At 32.4% G+C, this 22,279-nt stretch overlaps 3 protein-coding genes and 1 long non-coding RNA gene across 4 annotated transcripts; 3 read left to right on the top strand and 1 right to left on the bottom strand.

Annotated features, from left to right (window-relative positions):
- Positions 1-1,439: 1,439 nt before the first annotated feature.
- On the top strand, positions 1,440-2,033 carry LOC142240232 (uncharacterized). The gene is made up of 2 exons (XR_012723200.1): positions 1,440-1,687; positions 1,761-2,033. It is a non-coding gene; the product is annotated as an uncharacterized LOC142240232 (long non-coding RNA).
- Positions 2,034-4,557: 2,524 nt separating this feature from the next.
- On the top strand, positions 4,558-8,465 carry Sema1b (Semaphorin 1b). The gene is made up of 6 exons (XM_075311927.1): positions 4,558-4,964; positions 5,140-5,233; positions 5,339-6,003; positions 6,061-7,182; positions 7,240-7,438; positions 7,512-8,465. The coding sequence occupies exons 1-6, from the start codon at positions 4,850-4,852 to the stop codon at positions 7,702-7,704; spliced, it is 2,388 nt and encodes a 795-aa protein (XP_075168042.1). The 5' UTR covers positions 4,558-4,849; the 3' UTR covers positions 7,705-8,465.
- A 3,389-nt stretch (positions 8,466-11,854) lies between these two features.
- Positions 11,855-12,650, bottom strand: LOC142240230 (uncharacterized). The gene is made up of 3 exons (XM_075311926.1): positions 12,522-12,650; positions 12,269-12,455; positions 11,855-12,201 (listed from the first exon to the last, which is right to left on the bottom strand). The coding sequence occupies exons 2-3, from the start codon at positions 12,413-12,415 to the stop codon at positions 12,106-12,108; spliced, it is 243 nt and encodes an 80-aa protein (XP_075168041.1). The 5' UTR covers positions 12,416-12,455; positions 12,522-12,650; the 3' UTR covers positions 11,855-12,105.
- Positions 12,651-12,655: 5 nt separating this feature from the next.
- P32 (complement C1q binding protein P32) lies at positions 12,656-14,269 on the top strand. Its single transcript, XM_075311925.1, has 5 exons — positions 12,656-12,977; positions 13,085-13,235; positions 13,297-13,490; positions 13,548-13,636; positions 13,694-14,269. Exons 1-5 carry the CDS (start codon positions 12,773-12,775, stop codon positions 13,841-13,843), a joined length of 789 nt encoding a protein of 262 aa, XP_075168040.1. The 5' UTR covers positions 12,656-12,772; the 3' UTR covers positions 13,844-14,269.
- The last annotated feature ends 8,010 nt before the right edge of the window (positions 14,270-22,279 follow it).

Genomic DNA, 22,279 nt, shown 5'->3' with positions numbered 1-22,279 from the left:
ATATATATATATATATATATATATATATATATATATATATATATATATATATATATATATATATATATATATATATATATATATATTATATATATATATATATATATATATATATATATATATATATATATATATATATATATATATATATATATATATATATATATATATATATATATATATATATATATATATATATATATATATATATATATATATATATATATATATATATATATATATACATATATATATATATATATATATATATATATATATATATATATATATTATATATATATATATATATATATATATATATATATATATATATATATATATATATATATATATATATATATATATATATATATATGTATATTTTTTTTTTTTTTTTTTTTTGAAATTTAATCCTTTTAGCCGACTACCCGGTGTCGGTTAGTAATAGTATTAATTTGTGTAAAGATTCTGTTAATGTTTTATGATTTCTGAAAAAAATGTATTAAATAATAATAAGAAATATTGATATGATAAATGAGAGGGTTCAGTTAACGTTAATATTATATTTAGCTAAGTTTTTCTACTTTTATTTATTATATAAAACATTGTCTAAATTTATAGTATTTTTTTTTAACTGATCAGAGTTTTCATATTTAAAAACGGTCAAATTAAATTAAATGAAAAAATTAATTTATCATTTCCCAAACGCCTAAAAACCATTTTAGTTCGCAAATAAAATTAAAATTACCCGGTGTCGGTTAGTAATAGTATTAATTTGTGTTAAGATTCTGTTAATGTTTTATGATTTCTGAAAAAAATGTATTAAATAATAATAAGAAATATTGATATGATAAATGAGAGGGTTCAGTTAACGTTAATATTATATTTAGCTAAGTTTTTCTACTTTTATTTATTATATAAAACATTGTCTAAATTTATAGTATTTTTTTTAACTGATCAGAGGTTTCATATTTAAAAACGGTCAAATTAAATTAAATGAAAAAATTAATTTATCATTTCCCAAACGCCTAAAAACCATTTTAGTTCGCAAATAAAATTACGCGTCGTCATTTTGACGATGGGTGGCTTTCTAGGGTTAAAAAGGTCAAATTAAATAAAATAAAAGGCAACCATTATCTGAGCAATACAAAATATAAAAAGGTCGAAATCAATCTTCGAAGTTTGTGCTAAAAGTCGACCTATCAAAACTTGTTTCGAAAAATCGATTTCAGACTATTCCAAACATTTTTACAAAAAAATCAAATTTCTACTTCATACGCATTCAATAAATGTGCTAAGTACAGGACGGTACTGTTTCTCAGGAGAAAAATCAAAAAATTCACGTTTTCTTTATTATGGTATTTTGAAATAATGGACTTATGCCTCCGATTCGCTGCATTAACAAAAAATTCATGATTGACAACCCTAATTGACACTTCTTTAATTCTTGTCGACTAGAAGTCTGAAATGGTGTCTGAAGTAAGTGGGTTGATTGTACATGTTGTGTTTCAAGTTATTTAAATTCCATATTTGAAGTGCATTGAAAATATAACAGCAACTCTTTATACGTGTTAACATATTCACCAAAACCCCTCCATCTGAAAAACTTAAATAAAAATATAATAAACGCGATATTTACAAAACTGCATGCCGAAGCTTAATGAATATAAACAATATAAAATACGCTGTGAGTCACACCCTAAGAAAGTATTTGTAAAATGGATGATAAAATTTAAAGCTGTTTTCATTTTCATATCTAGTAGAAAACAATGGGAATATAACTACCGAAATTTTCCTTTGGAACCACTATAAAGGATTAGAAAGACCACGTCCACGTTTAAAATTTAGTTCCAAGATTATTTCGTAATGAGAGTTTACTGGGCCCTGTTTGATGGTATATTCATATAAATCTTGTTTGTTCTAGTGCACAATTTGTAAAATCGCGTATAAAAAGGAGAGTGTGTAATAAAATAAATCATATTAAAAATATAGAAATAACCACGAAACTACTGAAAGTTTAGTGGAAATTATAATCAATCAAATATATGAATATGGGGTTGAATAACATAAAATGAGAATATCATACTACCATAATATTACGAATGGATCTTCCTTTTTGTATACTACCCTCGTTAAAGCTTCGCTTGTGCTCAAACATCTTTGAGAAACAATCTTTTTGGTCACTCTTTACCACTTCCGTTGATACGGTCTTTTATTTATTTCTTGTATTCATACTATACGACTATGCGTGGTTTACATTTTTTTCATCACGGGCAGCTATATGAGGTGCTGTTCTCTTTCAACATACATTAGTTCGGCTTCGTAACACTCAAATGTTACTTTACCAGTTTACACCATTTTCAGTGGATGGTGATCTGTGTTTACTTCATCTATTGTATTATTTAAAGGAGAAAATTGTATCTGTATTTTCTCTTGCTCCCCTGGACGAATGAAGCACAAAAGACGGGCGTATGTGTGTGTACTGAAGGTGTAGAGTCTTTGGTTTGTAACCTAATTAATGTTTATGTGTGGGTTATCAAACTATTACAAAAGAGCACAAATATCATTTTATGGAATCGAACAGCCACCAAAGGCAAGTGGCTGGCCTTAAAAATTTGAAAAGAGATACAGTGGAAGTATGACGTTGAACCATTGGCGGATACTTGCTTTCGATATTTCTATGGTAAATGCAAATTTATTTTTTAACGGTCTAGTACAAAAGGATGGTAGAAACTATAATATTTCTTTGAAAATATATACCAGTGCCAAACTGAGCAACACCTAACACTTTTGAAGATTTTATGTGTTTCACCTATTTAATTATGTAGAAATGAATTTGATAAGTTGAGAAGCAGTGGAACATAAAAAAATTAAAGTAATACGTAACTCATATGTAAAACGATTGGGACTACAGGACAGGCGTTTGTCGTTAAATAAATATTCTTGGAAGTGGCAAATAATAAATTCAAACTATCCCTTTATAATAAAATTCATAGCGTAGTAAAATAGTAAGTTAGAGTAGTCCATTTATCAAAAGTTAGGGAATTGTTTAGTCAAAAACAACATTTGAAGCCTTCTAATTACATATTCAAAATAAATACATTATATACAATATATCATGTAAAAATTTTCATGATGCATTACTCGATTGATTGGATTTGAGAAAATATGTATTTCCAATAATAGTTTAATATAAATGCAGTATACAATTTAATAATTTAAATATTGATATAACTGTTTAATGAGTTCAATTTTAACTTAGATGGAAAGTCTTAAATGACAGTTATGGATTTTTGTTATAACTAACTATAGTTTTCTGACTTTTTTGAAAAATCGGGGATATTTAAATTTGTACGCATTTTAATTTCTTTTTTGCTCTTGAAGAAATTTTGTAAAATAAAAAAAGTATACAGTTTAAAACTTAGGTTTAAGAATTAGAATTAAATATACAAAAATCCAATTTTCAGAAAAAAAAAATATTCATGTAGCTGTTTAACTAATTGACATAAATAATCCTTCAAAATAACAAAATTTTTAGGTACTAACACAAAGGCGAAATTAAAGGTTTTGACAGTATGTTTAAATCGGTTGCGAAATGTAAATTCCTTCGAACGAAATATTATGATAGCCTTCATGCGATAGTTTCTTGAAATCAACATGGACCTCTGCAATTGTATCGATGGTCGTGATAATGTCACGTATTTAATGTAGATAATTTTTCATTTGAAAACAATTCCACAAAAGAAATGAACACCCGATAAACAAAAACATTTTCCGCACGTGATTTCCAAGAGAACATCCCATGTGCGAGAAGCTAAAACAGATAAACCCGAACATGTGTTATCGCAGTCACATTTACTATGTTTCAGCAAACACGGCGTACTTCATGCCCACTCCTTTCTTCTTACTTTCCCAATTTTTAGCCTATGTAGGTGTAAATTTTTTGTTAGATTCTTATGATGCTAGCGGTTGTGATAACAAATATTTTCATACAATACTATCGTACCTGTACACACCTTAAGGTAGGGGGTAGTTGATTTCGTCTATTTGCTCGTTCACTTCACCATTTTAAGAGTCAATAACAATGCGTGTCCTTTCCTACCTACCATTGTATACGGCAATAAGAGCTCATAACGAAGATTATTACGATTTGACAAAATGTTTACAGCAGTTGTAAAAAGGCTATAACGTCATAAGGAAGTTAAGCAGTATATAATACAAAAACTAGTAATATATTGACAACACAAGACCGTATTATTATTGATATTCACGATTAAACTATTTTGTTGTGTTTCCCACGTGACCCCTATACCTACATAAAAATCCAACAGAAAAACTTTCAGTGCAGACAAATGCAATTGTTATCTAAAATCCAAACCAAAGCTTATATTAATGTAATAAAAAGTGTTATGTATTTATCACATTTAAATTATACTGGTAATTGTGCAAATCAAGAACTTGAACATAAGGCCTTATTTTGCAACTTATTTGGTAGCAATGCTCCCTAATACTTATCCAAACACACCTTACTAATATATTATTTCAATTATTTTACAGGATAATATCACCGAATCAAGAATTTGTGGCAAATTTTACAAGACTTGAAAAAAAAGGTCTTTTCAATTACGGCGGCTATTCACTCTCAAATATTTTGGAATAAAACTACACCATAACAATCTTGACAATAACACATAACATGCAGCTATTCGTTAACTAAACAATTCCTTTGCATGGACAAGTGGGGCTTGAAACAACACCCACATACATATAACACAAATTTGGCTAAAAAATACCATCATAACGTAGGAGAACGATCTAATTACCAGGCGCAAACCCTCTTTCTTTAGCAATGAGTAAAAAGGCTAGGCCGGGCAATATGTCCATCTTATTCATATTTTGCACTACATCGTTATTTAGCCTCTCGATGGCGTGGATGCCAGACGTAAGACCTGATTTTCAATCAAGTAAGTAGCGTCAAACAAAAAAGGAAAATTCGTTTAGAACAGATTATATCGAGAAATAAAAAACATGCCACCAATAGATTGTAGCAAAGGTTTTCATGTGAAAAGCAAAATGTTTATCAATCTAAAATGCTGCTGAATAAATAGCGTCTAATTTTGTTTTTTTTTTCTTTTACAGAGCAAGATAAAATTTTGGCAAAATTAACTGGAAATGCCACAGACTACTATAAGGTGTTGGACCATGACGACACCACTATGTTGGTTGGTGCCAGGTGAGAGAATTATAAAGTTTATTTTTTTATATTTATTATGTTATGTTAGTAAACAAAAAAAGAGACAAACAATTTCTAATAATGCTTACTTTATTTCATCTGCAGAGATATAATTTACAACATTAGTATTAATGGACTAAGGGAAAATAGTCGCATTGAATGGTTTTCGTCCGATGCTGATCGAGAATTATGTGCTCTAAAGGGAAAACGAGAGGCTGACTGTCATAATTATATACGGGTGTTCGCTCGTCTGAATAATGACCAAATACTGGTATGTGGAACAAACTCATACAAGCCGCGATGTCGCCATTACGTGCCCATAGTCGATGAAGCGCATCCTAATGCGCCACCTTACTATGAAATTGTTCGGGATGTTGAAGCACAAGGATTATGCCCATATAGCCCTATCCATAACAGCACGTATGCCTATGCAGATGGACATCTTTATTCCGCCACTGTAGCAGATTTTTCAGGTGGTGATCCATTGATTTATCGAGAGAATTTGCGTACAGACCAATACGATTTGAAACAATTAAATCAACCAGACTTTGTTGGAGCTATAGAGCGCAATGGCTTCGTTATGTTCTTCTTCCGCGAAATCGCCATGGAGTTCATGAATTTTGGAAAAAAGGTCTATTCGCGAGTGGGAAGAGTATGTAAAAATGATCGTGGTGGACCGTATACATTGAGCAAATCCTGGACATCATTCTTAAAAGCAAGACTTAATTGCTCGATCCCTGGAGATTTCCCCTTTTATTTTGATGAAATACGTAAGTTAATTCTTTAAAAGAGCCTAGTATTTATTATAAATGATTTGATGTTTACAGAGGCTATTAGTCCTGTCATTGAAAGTGGTTCGAATGGTTTGGTATATGCCGTTTTCACAACTTCCGTAAATGCTATTCCTGGGAGTGCTATTTGTGCATTCAATATAGATGATATTATGGACGCTTTTGAAGGTCGCTTCAAATCTCAAAAAGATAGTCAGTCTCAATGGTTGCCAGTGCAGGAGGAGTTAGTGCCGGATCCACGGCCGGGGCAGTGTGTACCTGATTCGCGCACTTTGTCCAGCATTGGTGTTAATTTTATTAAAAATCACCCTCTTATGGAAACCTCGGTTCCGGCCGTATTTGGTCGACCTTTGTTGACAAAGGTTCATTTGTACCATCGCCTTACTTCAATAGCAATCGATGGCCAAGTACGTGCTTTGAATGGTGACTATCACGACGTAATTTACACAGGTACTGACGATGGAAAAGTGACCAAATTCATTAATATACCTACGGCCTCAAATGTTGGCTCAGCGGCAACCATTGAAAATTTAAAAACTGTCTTGATATCGGAGCTCCAAGTTTTGCCTGTAGGAACACCCGTGCGAGAATTGATTGTATCGTCGAAAACTAACACGCTGTTGGTTGTCAGTGATGGTAGTTTGGTTACGGTACCTTTACATCACTGCTCGAATATTATTGATTGTGCCAATTGCTTGGGCATCCAAGACCCTAACTGCGCTTGGGATATACACACACATGAATGCAAAAGTTTGTCACTCTCCAATCACAAATTTGGTACTAAATCGTTCTTGCAGTCTTTGAACACAACAAAAAAAGTTGCAAAATCCTTGTGTCCCAAATCTTCCAATACAAACAAAGGGACTGGAACTATTATTGCTGATGGTACGATTTTGAATTTTGGCTTGGTTACCGATAACAATTTGGATGCTCAATTTAACACTCATAATGTAGACAATGATGTGGCGAAAAAACATGTATATTCAAATGTAGCATCCGCAAATGGCGTTCCAGCATCTATTGGCAATAGTCCCAGTTCACCAGATACGGACATACCCACAGCCATGGCTGACGACTTTCTCTTGGGAAGCTTTAATGAAGAGAATAAGATTACTCTACATTCAGTAGATCCGCATGATTTAATGAACCCTGTAAATGGTAAGTTCCATTAGAACCATTAGTAGCATGAAATTGTTTAATAACTAAATATTATAGATCCCCTTCATTCAACCGCTATTGGTGAAGACCAAAAACTACAATTAGCAGGAAAGAGTTTCTATTGGGGATTCGGGGTATTGGCATTGGCATTGGTGTTTATAATTGGCATGGTTGTTGGCCTTCATGTTTCAAAACGTAATTGCAAACCAGCTTCCTCCATGCACAGTAGTCATCGGAACCAATTTAACGCAAATCCGTAAGTCCACCATATCCATATACCAACATTTTCTTTGATTTTACTCCCTGTATAAATGATGTTTGTTTTACAGGACTTTTGGGCTAAAGCATGGCAAAGATATAAATTTGCTCATGAACACAAATCATTACTGCCATCCAGGAAAGCCTAGTTTGGACTTAGAAAAGGATCGCAGCCACGAGTGTAAAAATTCGACTGAGAATCTCGAAAAGGAACTACCCTGCAAGACGTCTACATTAACAAAGGTTAAACGCACGTACATATGATTGGATAGAGTTTTCACATGTTTTTATCTACCCTGGCTATCCAGAAGATACAAGCATTTTTTTAGTAAAATTTATCCTTTTTTGTTTTGTTTAGTTTAAAGTTTATGCGAACTACTCCATTTTACGATTTTAAAACGAACGACATTTATTCGACTAATGTTTTGTAAGACGCTCCAGCGGTGTAGTGTACAATTTACCAAGCTTAAAGATCTACTTAATCCGCACACCTACCACTTCTTGGATGCTACAAAAACGTTACTTGAATTAATGTCCGAATAATGTCCCCATCTTGTTATTATTTCCCCGTCTTCGTTGTATATACAAACTAGATTAAGCGAGCAATTCGTTCGTAGTTATAGACATATTTAGATATATTCATATTTTAAAGGACGTTTGAAACGTCTACAATCCGAATCTTAAGATAGAAATTAGCTCATAGTTATAAAAAAAGGGAGTCTAGTGCGTTTTAAACATTCGCATTAAAGTATTTTTTATATATGCTGTACCACTAAATTGGACTTTACAACCGATTATAATTAAGTACAAAACTTATAAGAATGTTTCTATTTGTTCGATCGTCTATTGTCCTCTTAAGTTCAAATTTTTACTCTGTATATACTTACACACATATCATGTTTGACCCCTGGCAGTGTTATCCATTTGTAACACTCGAATCATTTTCAAAACCAGACATTTGTACATTATTCATGATGAGCATATGCAGGTAATCCCATAACAAATACAAGTATTTATACAAACAACCTGATTAGACTGATTACTATTTTTGATATGCTTTTCCATATATAAAGCGCAACACACACATATATACACAAATATATATTTTTTCTATTTGTACATAGAAGAATCGTTTTCATAAGTAAATGGCTATAAAGCCCAGTTGGTACATAAAAGGTATCGCGCCTACAGAACAGCCGTAGCTAATAGTTTCTTGTAGCTATTAAAAAACACTGGTGAAGTTTTCAATAGATCCATCGTCATCGGAACTATGTCTAATATGCGTCTCACTACAAAACAATTTTTTCGGCACTTCGAGTGCAATTCTTAACGATATCTTTATCGTCCTAATCCATATTTAGCTGGGATAAGTTTTTCTCTTGATCATCTTAAGAGGACTCACACTTACAAAAAGAATCGCAAGAGAACAACATTAAGGTTGTCATTCTTATTTCCTTACTAAATAGCTCATTTTTTAGTATTTTTAGGTATCGATGATGAAACACGGGTACCACATATTTTTGGAAAATTATTATCTATGTCTTCTTCGTATCATGTGAGATATACGATGAAAACTTCCCAATTTTTTATGTTACGGAAAGTAAAGACATTCTTAAAAACATTTTTGGATAGACAAAGTAAATGTGAACATGCGAAATTCGAAACAATTCTTTGCAATTAATAATAAAAAAAAAAAACACTGCGGCCTTTTTTATAAAATGTAAATTATCGCTTGAATTATTGGGAAAGAAAAGACTGCGCAAGAATTAAATGAAGCAATTACCATACATAATAAAATTTGAATCTGGATAACCGCAAAATTGATGCCTTAACATTTGTCAATTACAATTTTATATTGAATTTTTATGTAAGAATTCAGATATGAAGAAAAAAAATGCATGTCCGTCCCACTAATTTATATTTATATATTGATATACATATATACAAAAAAAATATATGTCATTTGTAATTAAGTTAAAAATAAATCGACCGACCATAAGATCATAAATTATCGTATTTTTATGGTTTATAAAACATCTACAGTGAAACCTCCCAAACTTGGAAACACTAAAAGTCAGCACCTATAAAAAGTGGACAATCCTCTCGAGAGTTTTGTTTTCTATTATCAGATTAAATTAACCTTTCAAAAGTTGTCACCTGTGTCAAAATGTGGACAAAATTGAGATCACTTCTGAGAGGTTTCACTGTACACAGTATCACCATCCTTTTATTGTACATTATACATATGTAAATCATAATGCAGTTAAGTAAAAGTTTTCTGAGTGAACACGAAATTGTTTATTAACCTAACTATATTCATTTTCGTTTTTTAACAGTGCATTGTTGTGATAGTTTGTATTTGTGAAACTGTATGCATATAATACATCGGTGTTCGATTTTTCTGTTATTGTAAGTTTTTTCTAAGTTTTTTCTCACTAATGCGGTCTTCCTTACGAAGAGAAAACAAGCACTTGAACAATGTAATATGAGATTTTTTCCTATCCCCACTGATTTCTTGTCAAGGATAATATTTACATACTCTTTGTTTTATGTTTTTTTACTATCAATAAAGTCGTATTTTATACAAAACAAAAAAAAATAAGAATACAAACAGAATAGTAATTTTTATTTATAAGGTGGGTGCTAGTAAATACAGGAAGCAGAATAGAAATTGCTTGTGCCTGAAAAGTTAATTATGACATATGCGACTTTTTGATGGTTATGTGAATTACGTTAAGGTTGAAAATAGGATTCAGATTTCCCTGTCTTATGCAGGCTGACATACAACTAAGTCAATGTTGGAGTTGTTGTTAATTTGTTTCCAAGCTGGGCCAGGTCCCGAATCTTCTTACCACCGATATATTTAATTTTCCAGTCTTTTTTATCTGGGTGACTCCATAGTATTTTCGTGGCCCTTCCGACGACATAATGGTCCACATCGCATGTGTCTCCCGTACCCATTCACACATACGAATTCTACCGTATTCCGTGTATTCGTTGATCATGCTTTTTCATTGCAATACGGAACCGTAATGTCTGCTATTTTCTACGACACATTCCGTTGTGGCACGCACTTCTGCCCGAATGACTTTGCTGTGGTCTCGTAATAGGACAAATCTAAGTTGAAAATAATATGTTTATAATTATGGAACAAATCTACCACAAATTGTTAAAAAAAATATATATATATAAAATAATATGGGGGGTAGGATAGTGCATTTTAAAGAAAAATTGTACAGTTAAAAATTTGAAAAACCTACTTTTCGAGATATCGACCCCTGAAATCTATAATTTCATCTATGATGTGAGCATTAAGTTCGAGCGTAGATAAATATGTAAATAGCACTTTTAAAATGAATTATTAAAGAAAAGTAACCGTGTAAAAATGACAGTTTTACCGCGATAATTTTTTCGAAAGAGCATAGATTTCGTGATATAGAGCCCTATATTTATGTCAATGACCACATTGGGGTGAAACCTCTTAGAGAAGCTTTAAAACACACTCAAAAACTTTTTGTTGTTCGGTCAAAACTGGGGTTGAACCCACTACCTTATGTATGCAAGATGGATTTGCGTATTTAGTATAAATGGTGTATAGTAAGGAGAAACAAGTAGGGGAAGTCTAAAGTCGGGCGGGGCCTACTATATTATACCCTTCACCACTATGTATACTAAATTTTTTGATGCCATCTTAACACATTCAAATTTGTTGGGAGCTATGTATGCAAGGCGGGCATGCTAAACATTGCACCACAGCGGCTGCCTATTTTTTTACTAAATTTAAAAAATTGTTTGTGTTTTTAGTTAAATGGTGTAAACCAAAATTTTTGATACCATCTTGACATCTTAACCCTGTACCACATTAGTGTTGAAGGTTATTAATGTGGAGTCAACGTTTTGCTGAAAACCCGTTTTCGAGATATCGACCTCCGATTTTGTTTGCTACTATGACTACATTGTTATATAAATTAAAGAAAATTTTGACTATTAGAAAAGTATAATAAAAAATAGTATGAATAAATTCGGTATTTTTTGGGCTTAGTTTTCGAGATATTTTAATTAATTTTTTTATCGACTAAACTCGAACTTAGATTTGTACCTATCGTTGTGAAAACAAGTTAATTTTATTAAAAAAAAAGTTAATTTTATTAAAAAAAAAATTAAAGTTTGATCCTTTTTTGCTGTAGTTTATCTTAAGCTATCAATGCATTGACCAAGAGAGCTTACATTGATTAGGTAATATGTCCAAACAGCGCTTTGCTTACTTCAAATTTCCCTAAGATTATTTTGCAGCTTGGTGATTGCATTAAAAGAAATCGGTAAAAATACCGAAAGGTATTGTTATGGATCTAAATTGTTCAATATTACTTAAAAAAACTTATTCGGAAATCAGATTTAGCAAAGGAATTCCATATGACTTTGATAACTTCAATATTTATTACTTAAAATATTAAGATGAAACATATTTAAACAATGCAATGCTTTCAGTTACTACTATGGAATATACGGGTTAGTATTATTTTTGTACATTTGACTAGCAGCATTGCTGTTAAAACTTTAGATTGAACTGCCCCTTTTATGAGACCAAAACGTGTTCCCAGCCTTACTTGTTGTTGGTAAGGGCTCGTCGTCGAAACCATCGCTGTAATCACTGTGAAGTAAAGGTCAGCTTTTTGTGTGTTCCGATTTGGTATTATAATCGCCAGTGGTGTACTCGGCTTCGATTTCACGCAATTCTATTTTCTGCTCTTGCATGGCTTTCTGAATTATGGGTTAGAATACAAGATAAGTTATTGAGATATGTAGAGAATAATTGTATAATATGTACCTTCACACATTCCTGGTAGACTTTGAAAATACTAGCACACATTCCGTCATCATGGTCACCTTTTAAGAATCGTTCGGAAAACCAAAGGTTAAAGCAGGCGTCGTATTTCCGCTTGAGTTCGTTGCAATCGTCCCCCAAACTATTCATATTTTTTAGAGACGGTCTTTATTTCAGTTAAATTTTTATTCTGTATAGAATTTGTTTGTATGTATTTATTTATTCGTAATTCTTTCTGTCAAATTCTCTTACTCACATTGGTTGATTGAAATCAGCTTGACGGAACGTGTTCTAATTAGTTGCCATTTGGAATATAACTCCACAGTTGCGTATAAAACATGACGCCGTTCAATATGTGTCAGTCAGAGGGGGTGATTTGTCAGTTTCTTTTCATCTGTCAAAACGATACACATAACCAAATATCTCACATAACTCGAGCTCGCACGAGGGATTTTGTCAGAAATTTCATTTGATTACATAGCAATAATTGTAAATTAAACTAGAAATATGAATAGCTTGACTAAAGCTGCAGTTCGTTTTGTGGGTAGTATCTCATTAAGAAATGGCTTCGGCGGCAAGCGTGACTTTACCTTGTGGCACATGTCAAAAAAATTAAACTCTGGAAGTGCCACAGGCGGAATATTGCAGTCTCATAAACCTAGTTTAGGATGCAGTTGTGGTTGCGGAATGAAACATCAAATCCATACCAAAGGTTTGTGGATAATATTAACTTTGATATTAGCAGCCAGTGGCTTACATAACTCAAAAGAGACTACGAACCTTCGAGATTTGCCGGCATCTAATTGTATTTATATGTAGGTGAGCGAGAACTAGTGGAATTTCTAACGGAGGAAATATTGGCGGAACGCAAGGCCCAAAAGATTAAAACAATTCCAACAACGTTGGAGGGATTCGCCGTAAAGTTAGATGGTGCTGAAGTGGAGTTAACCAAACAAGGAGAGAAAGAAAAGTAATTTTGTAAAAGCTCATTAAGAGAAATTCTAAAGTGTGTTTTCCTATTCACTTTCCAGAATTGTAATAAATTTTAACGTCAATCACACGGTTGATACAGATGAAGAGCCTGAGATTAATCCCACCGCTGACAAGCCGGATATGGGAGAAATGAGAAGCAAACCACAATTTGAAGTGGATATTGTTAAAGGAAACACTACTCTTTCATTTACATGTTCTTTTTTGGAGGGTTCGGCTCAAGAGGGCGAATATAGTGCGTTTAAGACGAACTTTTAAAACTTTCATAGTAGTAATTGTTCTTCATTTTTAGATGATGTCTTTGGTATTGATGAAATGACTATATACCAAGGAGAATGGAATGAAAAAGTGTACGCCGTTGCTGGCGATGTATTAGACGGCGTAAGTTATTTCAACCTTATTTTCGAGTCCTTTATAATTTGTATATTTTGCTTTTAGTATTTATATGACTTGCTCATGAACCTTCTGGAAGAGAAGGGTGTTAGCAACGAGTTTGTGGAAAAGATGTCTGACTTGGCAACGGCCTACGAGCATTCTTCATATATTGGGCTCCTCGAGAGTCTCTCGAAATTCACCACCGGGAAATAAATAACTTCGCCATCACCCACATTGGAGTATGTGAATATATACATTTCGTTTTTATTCAATGCCCATGTGTTTAATTCGTTCACATTCTTTTTTTCACAAAGTTGTAATCCGTAATCCAACATCCACTTTAAACGTTTATCTGCTATAAATTTAAAGACCAAGTTGTTTTCATCTGAAGACAACTATAATATGTCTCCTCAGTCTTATCCTAAATGTGAAGGGTCATATTGTTGGTAATAACCGCAAGCGTTGCTTGATTCATTGAACAGGTTGACTTGTTAAAAAGTTTTTGTTTTTAATTTTAACAAGTTAACATTCTCGTATTTTATACATATATAATATATATAATAAGAATTTATGTAATGACATACCTTTAATTGATTTGTTTAATAAACAAACCTTATAAGCTGAATAATTTAGTTGAACTTTTTAATATAATATTTGATTTTTTATTTCCTACCAAGTCCCGAAGTTGGGCAATTATGCAAACTTAAAAAGTAAATCTTTTTAAACTTTGGCCGCCTTTAATAACAATGAGTGGACAATTATACTGCTGTATAAATAATACAGTTCCTTTTTACCTACTGGGTTTATATAAAAACAATAATTTTTGGACAGCCTTTATTTTGTAACTAGCATATAACGCATTGGCGTTATATGCTCGTTACAACCACCTCATTTCAGTGAGCCATGACAATTATATGTCCTTGTGTGGTCCTGAAACGAACTAGTTAGGTTTAGGTATAGTGGCAACCCGGTATTTCAGACTCATTTAGACAACACAGTTAATCGTGGTACCACAAGTGGTGAACTATTCCGTATTAATAATTGCTTCCCATTTTATTTTCTATCTCAATGACAAGTGACTTCCTTTTTTATCCAAGTCCGAACGATGTTTCGTTAGATAAATGATTTATTTCTCTCCGGGAAAACTGTGTCAGTTCCAAAAATTAATTTTCTGGCATCACGTTTTGAATTTTTCGTAAAGAGTTAGTTCCAAACATTATTTTCAGACAGTCGCTTTTGTGTTATTCGTAGAGCAAAGCTTCTCAAAATTAAATTTCGTATTATCGCGGTTTTGATCACAAATGAACTTTTGAGTATTTAATTTATTTATAAATTGTCTGGTGCATCATAAATGTTATAATTTGTATAAAAAGGAAAACAAAAACACTTATTGAAACATTTTGCGAGAATTTTTAAGAAAATAGCAAAATAATAACAATAAATTGTCGGGGAACAAATTTATTTTAGCACAAGTTGTTAAAAATAAACCAATTTTTTTTGAGTATAGGAGAAGGGATTTTATTTAATTTCATTTCATTTATTTCATTAGTAATCGAAAAGCCCTACAGGCCTAAAATAATTACAAAGTTAAATTCAGAGTAAGAGAGGAAATTATGACCAATTACAATAATAATATGATTTAATTTACTGTTAAAAACTATAATCTTAAAGCTAACTTATATCATATTGCACCAACCTATCAAATTTTATTTGACTTTTTATAATAATAAATAAGAAAATTTGTAGCAAAAATTGAGTTTATTTCATTCACAGTGAGTGAAAAATTACGGCTGTTATATGGTACTATGGAGTTCCAAATTCTTGAAGAACTCACTATAAATGAGTGCTGCATATAGTGTGTATTAATTCTTGGACACATTATAGTCGATGTTCTTACAGAGTGAGAAAACTGAAAGAGATCAACTAAGTAGGAAAGCTTAGAATACTTTATAGTTTTAAAAAATAATGTGAGTATCTTAAGTTTAATAAAGTCTTGAAAAGAAAACCCCAAAAAGTCCTTAACAGCATATGAAACGTGATCATGGTTCCTTAAACCGCAAGCAAAACGAATGATTCTGTTAAAAACTTTTTCAAGTTTTTCCACATTTCCTGCAATAGTTGAGGTATAAACCACCAAACCATATAGTAAAATATGCATCAATATTGTTCTACACCCAAAGAAATTTGTTAGTAGGGACAGCAGAAAAGTCTGCTAAAACAGCAGAAAGTCTGCTGAAAAAGGGACAGCAGTCACTGTTTGCTGAAATAGCAAACATTTCCTGCTATTTTTGAAGCTCGATTAACCTAAAACATGTTTTATTTTGGCTAAAACAAATAAAAATGTCAACTTAGGAGCTATCCTAACATAATTAAAACAATATTTTATGAATATCTATGTTATTTGACCAAAAATCTGAATATTTATCGAATTGAGGCATAACAGCAAACAAAATGTTTGCTGATCGTATTTAGGAGCTTGTAAGTATATTACAGTGCAAAAATATACCAAAAACTACTTTTGGTTCTTAAATATGCTTTGGGGAAAAATTTATAACCTACAAATTTTATAAATTGTTGTTCATTTGGCCCTGAAGTACAAAAATATAACAGCAGACATCGACTGCTGTTTTTAGCAGACTTTTTTCTATGAGTTTAGTAATAAGCTTCCTAACTTTTAATGGAAAAAAGTACCCTAGAACTAATCTTACTAATGTGAAAACTAAAAGATAAATGCTCATCCAGAATTATTCCTAGAGATCTATTATGACATACGTACTGTATTGTAGACCCGTCGAAAACAATGGGGAGAGAATCAGGCAAAATGTCTCCAAACAGCATAACCACTGTTTTCAAGGGGTTAACTACAATTTCGTTAAGACATGTCCATTGATGTAAGCATTCCAAATCATTATTAACACGACCGACAAATTCAGAGATAGATTGGTCGTCTTCTACACAAGCAAGTAACTGGATGTTATCCGCATAAATTCGGGGTTGGCTAAATGATATGTGTTGAAGAATGTCATTTATATAAATGGTGAATAGCAGAGGGGCCAATGTAGACCCCTGAGGAACTCCTCTGTGTAAATCAATGTACTCTGATACATTATTCCTCACTTGCACATATTGTTGCCTACCATTTAAAAGAGATCGAATTAATTTACATGAAGTATATGAAAAGCAAAACTGGCTAGAAAGTTTATGGACAAGTACTGAATGATTCACTGAATTAGAGGTGTGCGCGTGACACGAAATTCTCGTGTGTCGTGAACAAAATCCAAAGCAAGTCTCGTGAATGTGCGTGAATGGGACTAAAATAAATATGTCGTGCGTGAGCGTGCGTGAGAAATAAAATCGGTTCGTGAATGTGCGTGAATAAAATTTCTGCGTAGTCACGCTCACGAAAAAATCAAGATTTAATTCATACTCGTATGTTAAATGAAATTAATTTAGCTCTCGAGCTATATTCTATTTTTGAAATTTGTTACCTTTGCTGATTTCCGTTTGGAAAATGTCGTGAGGCTCGTGAATTTGTCGTGAATCACGAGAATTGTCGTGAATCGTGCGTGAACGTGAGTCCTTAAAAGTAGTTCGTGCGTGAGCGTGCGTGAGTACTGGTTTTCATTTCGTGAATGTGCGTGAGTGGGATTGGCTACAACATGTATCGTGTGTGAGCGTGCGTGAATAAACATTTTGCTTCGTGAATGTGAGTGAAATTTCAGTCCCGCGCACACCTCTACACTGAATCAAATGCCTTTCTTAAATCAAGGAATATTCTGACAGCAATTTTTCATGGAATTTAAAATTTCGTTTTTTTTTGTTGCATATTTGGTAAAAATAGTACATTTTAAGCAGAAAATATGAAGTAAAAATTTTGTCGGGTGAGCGTAGTTTTCGAGATACCGTCCCTTAAAAATTGGGTATAGGTGGCCGGCCTTCGGCCGGGGTTTGAGACTTTCTCCTATGGACAGGGTCCAAAGTGGGATAACGCGAACCCAGGACATCTCCGGGTCCATGTTATTCGAAATATTTTACTTTTAGGATGATTATGTGCGATAGATACTATATCCAATATACGTGATAATGAAAACTTTAGGGGCCCGTAACTCCGAAAATAGGTCTTTCCGCCAAAAAGTGGTATATACTTTTTGTGCTTAGAATCGAAAAGTCTACACGCTGGCCAAAAATTGGACCAATCGGACCACTTGTACTAAAGTAGATTTAAGCCTTTTTGAATTTATGAGATAGACTATTTATGCGTCATTTATTAGATAATTAATAAAAATATTATTCGGGTTCAAACACTTCTAACGTGTTTCTTTTTTCCATTACTTGCTTATGAATCAGATGTATTTCGATGGTGTTTTTGTTATTACTACCAGTACTACTTTATCATGCCCTTAACACCCAATTTTTTTATTTGGTTTGGCATGTTTCAGTGTTACAGTGTTTTTTTTCCAAAACTTGGCCACACTGAGGGAAAGCTATTTTTAGAATGTGATATTTTTAAATATCAACCCTACCTATGGCAAATAATTCAGAGATGATTTGTAATGTGCAGTAGAATGTTTAGTTGGGTTGGTGGTATAATTGATTGTAGATTATAAGTGATTTTGTGGGGGGTGGCAGGTTCGAGTACCGCTCATGGCAAAAAAAAATTCTCTAGTAGCAGATTTAGAACAATTGTTATTTACTTTAATATGCATCCGCCCGCAACTGAACTTCGTTAAAAATGTGTTTCAGTTCTTAATGTGTCCTTCTTCGTTTGGCAGGAGCTTCCTCGTATCATACTGATTGGGAGCTCTAATCAAAGAAGGTAGATAGAATAGTTCGCTCGTAGCCGTACCTGCGATAGCCCTCACAAATGACTATCTATCAGGTCCCGTAGAAATATATGAGTGCATACATTTTTTGCAAGAACTCTCATTGTAAAAAATCAGTATCATCATCTAAAAGTAAATTTGTTTCGTCAATGAGCTTCCCACAATGTATAAATCGTTTTATGAAAGTAGCAAATCCCGCGTATTGTTTATTTTCGAAAACCACACGAAGATCGTCATTTACTTTTTTTTTTAATTTTATATACCTCTATGAAAATGTGGCTAGGAGATCCCAAAATCTTACGTGTCAAAGCCTTCGGCAGTCGCATATAGCTACAGATGTCTTATTTTATTCCAAGTGCAATAACAGCCACGGCTAAACCAAACTCGAAGATCTTCTAAAGCCTTCTATATTTTTTAAAAACTTTTCGAATAAGAGGTGGTATTTTTGTATTCAAAGAAAATTACATTTGTTGAGATAAAAGATCAGATGTTTGATAATAAAGCATAAAGTATGCAGTTAATAATGAAAAGCATTATCATCCAAATCCTTTTCATATAATTTTGCATAACTAAATCGCAGTGGGCAGCCTGTGTTGAGAGCATTCTTTCACATGGTCCGACTGAAATAAGGTGCTAAAATCGCAATACCTTCGTGGCTAATTATGATTGGTACACCCAAAGAAATTTGTTAGTAGGGACAGCAGAAAAATCTGCTAAAACAGCAGAAAGTCTGCTGAAAAGGGACAGCAGTCACTGTTTGCTGAAATAGCAAACATTTCCTGCCTATCAATGAAAGAGAATAATTAGTTTTTCAAAAATATTTTTATTTTTCAATATAATCTCCTGAAAGTTCAATATACTTAGTCCAACGCTTTTCTAGCAATTCTATACCTTGATTAAAATAGTTTTCCTCAAGGTCTTCAAAATAGTGGTTTACAACTGTAATTGCATCTTCATTTGAGGTAAAACGCTTGCCAGCAAGGAATTTTTTTACATTTGGGAACAAGTAAAAGTCACTGGGAGCTAAATCAGGAGAATAAGGTGGGTTGTCAAGCAACTCGTACTTTAATTCGTTGATTTTAGCCATTGTTAAAACACTCTTGTGCGCTGCTGCGTTGTCTTGATGAAAAATTATTTTTTGTGTTGTAAGCCAGGACGTTTTTCTCGAATTTGTACATTTAATTGATCCAAAAGGTTGCAATAGTACTCTGAATTTATTGTTTTACCCTTTTGCAGATAAAATACCTTTGAAGTCCCAAAAAACCGTTGCCATAACCTTACCAGCCGATTGAATTGTTTTTGCCTTCTTTGGGGCGCTTCCTCCAGCTTCAGGCCATTGTTTTGATTGTGGTGGATCCATGTTTCATCAACAGTTATGAAACGACGCTTAAAATCCATTGTATTTCGCTTAAAACGATCCAAACAAGCTTGAGAAATGTTCATTCTTATGCGTTTTTGATCGACTTTTAACAAATGCGGCATCCATTTGCAGAAAGCTTTTTCATCTGTAGTTCTTCATGCAAAATTAAATGGACTCGATCATTTGAGAGATGCCCATGATATTAGGAATTTCACGCACTTTTATTCGTCGATCATTTAATACCATATCATGCACTTTGGCTACAATTTTTGTTATTGTTGCTGTCTTTGGACGTCCACTACGTGGTTCATCTTCAATGCTTGTACGACCACGTTTAAATTCAGCAACCCAATTTTTTACTGTTGCAAATGAAGGAGCACTTTCACCTAACACATTCACCATACCATTATGAATTTCTTGTCCGATAAACCTTTTTTATGTAAATATTTAATGACAGCACGCATTTCTAATTTTTCCATTGTAAAAAATGGCGGATGTGTCTTTTTTGAACACCTGTTTCTATATGAAGGAGTTGTCAGATCGAAACAAAATTTAACATGTGTTCACAGAGATGGAAGTTTCCAAAACACTTAACTTTTTCTGTTTATACCGTGCTTTTTGTGCTAGGCTAAGAAGTTTCCGAACTGCCCTCGTAATTAAAACAATATTTTATGAATATTTATGGTATTTGACCAAAAATCTGAATATTTATTGAAATGAGGCAAAACAGCAAACAAAATGTTTGCTGATCCTATTTAGGAGCTTGTAAGTATATTACAGTGCAAAATTAACATATACCAAAAACTACTTTTGGTTCTTAAATATGCTTTGAGGAAAAATTTATAACCTAAATATTTTATAATTTGTTGTTCATTAGGTCCTGAAGTACAAAAATATAACAGGAGACATCGACTGCTGTTTTTAGCAGACCCCTTAATAATAAAAACATTATAAAAATATTTTCAATTCTGTGCAGTGTTTCCATTAAAATAAATAAAAATATCAAAACTTCTGCCATGTATTTTACTCTCATAACATTTGTATTTAGTGCTATTGTAAATAATACTAGACATACATTGTTGGTCAAGTTGGCCTTTGGTCTGAACGACCCATTAGTTTTAAAAATAAATGAAGAATTGCAAATTTCTTCAAATATTTTTTAATAATTTCTAGATTTGGAAAAAAGGAAGTCACTGGTTATGATGCTTGCCTTGCAAACACGGGCATGGTTTAAATTCCGGTTTCGAACAAACACCAAACAGTGGATTATCTCCTCAGTAATGCTGGTTACATTTCTGAGTGTTTGAAAGCTTCTCTAAAAAAAAGTGTCTTGTAAATTTAAGGACCATTGTAACTTTCACATAGTTCAACAAATTTACTGTAATATAGTTCATTTTTCGTAACCACAACGAAAATTAACTTAGCTAAAGGAAAACTTATAAAAATTCAGTAAATGTTTTTTAGTTCACTAACTAAGAAATGGGAACGATTTTTCCTTAAATAAATTTCCAACACAGTAGTTAATGCATCGTTGATTCTATTATAAAAATACATGGACAATATAAAAATCTTACTACGAAATGTGGACAATTTACTAAGAAAAAAATTTGTATGGAAAAAAATTTTTGTAGTAAAAATTAACTTAACGACATTACCGATTCGTATGATGGCTTCCTACAGATTATTTCCCTTTTTATTATAAGTTGGAGTGTTTTTCCTCACAATGAACATTTTAGATAAAGTAGAATAAAAAGTAGTTAATATAATCCTTGACGGGTGTATATAATTTTTTATAGATTCCTCATAGATTTGGTATATATTTTACCTTAACTTATAGATAGAATTCCAACTAATCAATAAACGTGCTACTGGAAAATGTGAGTGCATCATGTGAGGGAGTTTTTAGAGACATTTTGTGTATATCTCGTATGATTGTTTGTGTTTGTTATTGCGTCATTTATGCTGTTGTTGGTTGTTTTGATTCTAGATACAATGGAATGTTCCTTGTGTGTTGTTTGTATCTTTTGTGGTTAGAGTTGTTTTCTTGCAATAGCGAGATCAGAAAGGGATCGTGTGTGTGTGTGTGGAGTTGTTTTTCTTTACGGTATGTATCCTTTATGACTATTTGTGTCTTTGAGTTTTATTGCTGCATTCAGTTCTGTTGATGCATTTATGAAGTGCACACGTGGATTTAATTTTGCAAAATTGTACGTGCGGTATTGGTGTTTATTAATGAAAATATATTTTAGAAACTGAGAAGTGAATGATGTGATGTTAGAGTAATCAAAAACGCTTTTTATTGATAAAAAAAAAAAACAAATAACAGATTAAGGAACTGTATATTTCTGTTAATAGTTTAAAATTAGTGCGGATTTTTAATTGATTTACATAAAAAATATACAACATGAGTGGTAAAGGATGATTTATATTTATTCTACATCTGGATCACAGGTTGGAGATGTAACA

Source organism: Haematobia irritans, chromosome 5, assembly GCF_050003625.1.
Source record: "Haematobia irritans isolate KBUSLIRL chromosome 5, ASM5000362v1, whole genome shotgun sequence".
NCBI lineage: Eukaryota > Metazoa > Arthropoda > Insecta > Diptera > Muscidae > Haematobia > Haematobia irritans.
This window is presented reverse-complemented; position numbering and strand designations above follow the sequence as displayed.